The following is a 4,606-nucleotide window of genomic DNA, read 5'->3' as shown; positions in this document are numbered from 1 at the left end:
TTAAGTTTTAAAAATAGTTTTATTAATAGAAACCATTGTTCAAGGGAAAACCTCAAAAGATAAAACAAACTTTCAACACCATTATAAATTGGACTGTAAAACGTAATAAATAGTTTTTAATTTTATTTACACTTACACAAAACGTAGGCCTTTGAGTGAGAGGACGAAATTTTTAAGGCCTAGTACACATAGTAATTTTTGAAGACTGTATCAGGTGATACAATTTCAACGTGCATAGTGCGAATTTGACATAAGTGAGCGCGTTAACGTGTCATAACACAAATATGTCCGCATACCACACGAGTGTGTCATACAAATCTACACTTTATTGCAATGTGTATAGTAAAAACGCTCACTAAGCACTGTGAACACTTATCTTTAGAATGCACTTTTGTTTTGTTCGGCCATAGAACCAACTAGACTATTCCCACCTCTCGTTCCCACCGCTGCAACTCCTGTATAGCCAGGATCTACAGTTTGACCACCAATAAGAACCCAAACAGTAAGATCAAAGTCCCACTAGTTGTAACATTAAGGTGCTTTCACAAAGAGGCTGGTACCACAATTAGTCTGTTTATAAAGCCCCATGATAACAAATGCCCACGAAGACTAAAGCCAAGAGCCACCTTTATGTAAGCACCCTTATGTTTGTTGACCGATTCACAAAAATTATTAGTTCTCATTTCATATCAAAAAACTTTTGTAATAACTTATAAAATTAATAAAATAAGAGTCTGCCTTTCTTTAATAATCAAGTATAGTGCTGATATTTCATTACTCAAAAGATATATCACTTAAAACTAATATTGAATTGATTTCGACATAGAATAGCCTACATTTGGCTAAATAACTGACTTTGTATATTATGAGAGAATATTAAAAAGAGAAAACAGTTCTTTACATGTCATCTATTGCCTTAGTCTTGCTTCTAAAGTCTATTAACATACAAAATATGTTTTTAAATTCAACTATTACTCAGTCAAAATCACACCCGTTCAATCAATACGGTACGTAAAAAATACAAAACTCTTATTAAAATATAGACAATATAATCATGGGGCTTAACGTTTCAAAATTGACAAGTTTCAAATTACAATATAAATAAATAAAATCTTAACGTTTAAAATTAATTAACATTAGATCTCTTTTAACAACATATTGAGGTTAACAAAATTTAACTCCAAAGAATTTTGAAAGTTATTCACAAAAGAAAGGTATTTTTTAATCTCACAATATCATGTGCGTATATAAAAAGGTGTTGTTAATGTTATTTAATTTCAAAACTTGACAGTTCAAAACTACCTAAAAGTCTTACTATCACTGTGACCAGTTTCCATAGATTGTGATAGTGATTATTATTTATTAATTATTATTAGATAGTGCTCCATATCTTTAGAGTGTGATGTATTGTGTTTACGTAGATACGTTTGCACTACACAGTTTCCCCTCACAAAATAATATGACGTGTTTTGAACTGACAAGTTTACAATTTTATGCCTCAGAGAAAAGTGGGCATTTTTTTTTTTCAATTATAGAGCTTTATTTGTATTATTTAGAAATTAATACAGATGGAGACGATACATCAAGACATTGAGTACCTTTACGACTAGTCACTTCTAAAACATTTATCTAAAATAGACATTAAATATATTTGTAACGTGAAAAACTAATGAGAATCGTATTTACATTGTTAGACTGTAGCTATGAGTTGTCTTTTGTCGGATTTTAGGGTATATTCGTTTTACTAACCATCCATACTTAAATCTGGCAGTGCACATACTGTCAGGGTATGATTTAAAATAAATAAAATCCTAAAATAACATACAAATAGTAAACAATATCTTCAATATGTTATTTCAATACAAAATTTTCCCATGAGTCAATCTCCATTGACTAACTATATCATTAAAATTAAGTACATTAAATAACAATATCAGCCATAGGACGTCTACTGCTGAACATAGGCCTGCCCCAATGATTTCCATAACGACCGATAGTGGGTCTCTGCTGACATAAGTGACGACCTAAACTAAAATAATCATGTCATTTCGTAAAAAATACATTAAAAACCATAACATAATATCCTGACAGTATGCTTAACAAATGAACTGGTGATATACCTTAACAAGTGCTTTATTCGGCTTTCCTTAACGCGCCCCGTGCGCGCCACGCTTTCAGCAAGTTGTACGAGAAGTATAGTTGGAAGAAGTGCACTTGTGACGCTAGCAGGACGAAAGCGTACCACAGGAGACCGTATGGGTAGCCCTGGAAGGGAAAATAATGATAATATTAACTATTATACTTGTAATAATAACTTATTCTTGCAATTATTTCTGATTTCCCTTCTTCCTTTCCTTTTTCATACACATAGCCATTGAACGAGACACAATCTCTTAACTCATACATTATTATTATAAGAAGAACTAGTTAAAATCCATGTTATTTTAACTAGTTTTTCTTCTTCTTTGATTTGGATAGCAACTTGGTTTTGAGAACCACAATTTTTCCAATGTCACGTAAGCAGGTTTGACAAAGTTACAGGATTTTTAAAACAAAATCATTTCAGTTAAAATGCTAGTTAATCATAAAAAAGAACCTTAAGTTAATTGGACAGTGATAATTAATTATTCCTGTTATTTAAAAGAATAACTAGGTAATCTAGATAAAAGATACTTTTGAACTCACCTGCCAAAGTTCAATCTCCACTTCCGAACTGTCATCTTCATCCTCATCTCTTGACAAGTACCTAAAGACGTCCCCACAGTAATAGAGGATGCAATACAATAACGGTCCAAATCCAAGCGCTGTAATACCGTACATGTATCTTCGTAATTGCTTGATGTTGTTACGTTTTATCGCAGCCAGTCCGAGGAACGATAGTAGCAGAGACAGGCACCAGATGTACTCCCACCAGACGGGCTGGAAATCAAACAGTTTTAATTTTAATAAATTGTTATAAAAGTTACATACATTTTTGTTAACAGCCTTCAAAAAAGATCTAGGTTCTCAATTTTGATGTATGTTTTTTGTTAAATATTTTAGCCATAATGGAACTGTCTGTGCCATCTTTTTAAGATAGTAGAAAGTCTTAAAATGGTGCATTTACAAAACAAAGTTAGTAAAAAACCAAACGTTTTCTTCTCAAATTGTACCTGTGGTATTTGCAATTCCTCAATTTCCAATATAAAAATGTCGAGTTTGTCCAGGATATCAGCCGATAGCTTTGCCAACATCACGAAGAACAACACATGGTGGAAGAACACACAGTATTTTAGTCTTGACTTGTTCAGGGCACTGAAACAAACAAGTACAAGTTGTTAGCACAAAATATTTTTTTCTCAAACATTTAGCATTCTAAATATTTATTTGACCAATACATCGGTTTATTGCCAACGTTTACCTCTAATTCGTGAAACAAATTTCAAATAAATGGCGCGAAATCTTGGTCGCTATCGATTGCTTTCGGCTAAAAATAATTTGACGGAACTTGATGAAATAATTGTCGCCTGTCACGTTACCGCAGCCTCATAAATTTCCGTAGCCTTCTACACGGTCGAACCAACGTAAATAAACCAGAAACCAACCTTAACTGGTACTGAACAGCTATTTTTTCCCTGTGCTCGAAGTCTGCACCGTTCGTACCAGTAACCATAACACCGCGCGAAGACATTTTTATAACTTAATTGTCCACCCAAACAATTAAAAACACTGCCCACGATTATCACTAATCACTCAAAGCACACCATTCACATAAACCCTGTTAATTTCTTATTTTCCAATCAATTCATTTTCGCCACATCTGCCAAATCGAAAGAACAAAATGCCAAAAATGCCAACACTTCAAGGATTTGTAATCCGTTCCAATTCACGCATGTTATCGTGAACCTAATCAAATTATCCAAAAATAAAAAACCTAAACAAATTATCCAAAAATCAAAGAAAAGGAACAAAATATTTGGAAATAGGTATTTGTTTAAAATCAAACAAATTCTTTAAAATCTTAATAGGTACATATAAATTGATTAAGCTATAGATGACCCACGCTGAACTGTCCCACCAAACTCAATGACAGGGGGGCGCTACCATCGTTCAACTGTATGGTTTCCAACATGGCAAAAATCGGAACCAGCGATCCGGTATAGACGGTGGCGCCCCGCTGTCAATGTCATGCACAGCACAGTTCAGTATTTTGGAACTATATCTACATCAAAGTGAAACGGAACGTAGAATTGACAAATAAAATGTATTCGGATATTTCACAAAAATTCTAAATTCATACATCAAAGTTTTTTAGGTTTTTACGAAACTATGAAATTAAATAAAATACTTTACCAGAAAATACCTTTCAGATTGGAATTTGGTCGCTTCATGTGATAATAATACCTATATTTGCAAGCTCAGCGATCTACCATCATGCACAGATGGACAGACACTGATATTGCTGTTTTCTCCATTGGTCGGCAAATAGTAATATCCGCACTTTCATACATGTTTTAGCATAGGTACATAGCTAATTAACAGCCCAACCTAACTCTCGGCGGATAAAAAGTCGGTGGCCTATCTACGCCTAGGCTAATAGGGAGAATGTAAGCAAGTTGTAGAGACA

General features: G+C 33.5%; 1 protein-coding gene across 1 annotated transcript; it reads right to left on the bottom strand.

Annotated features, from left to right (window-relative positions):
- LOC135081462 (protein jagunal) lies at positions 1-3,833 on the bottom strand. The gene is made up of 4 exons (XM_063976161.1): positions 3,585-3,833; positions 3,153-3,294; positions 2,686-2,919; positions 1-2,265 (listed from the first exon to the last, which is right to left on the bottom strand). The coding sequence occupies exons 1-4, from the start codon at positions 3,668-3,670 to the stop codon at positions 2,134-2,136; spliced, it is 594 nt and encodes a 197-aa protein (XP_063832231.1). The 5' UTR covers positions 3,671-3,833; the 3' UTR covers positions 1-2,133.
- Positions 3,834-4,606: the final 773 nt, after the last annotated feature.

This window comes from Ostrinia nubilalis, chromosome 20, assembly GCF_963855985.1.
Source record: "Ostrinia nubilalis chromosome 20, ilOstNubi1.1, whole genome shotgun sequence".
Lineage (NCBI taxonomy): Eukaryota > Metazoa > Arthropoda > Insecta > Lepidoptera > Crambidae > Ostrinia > Ostrinia nubilalis.
Note: the sequence above shows the minus strand (reverse complement) of the source record. Positions and strands in the feature narration are given on the sequence as shown.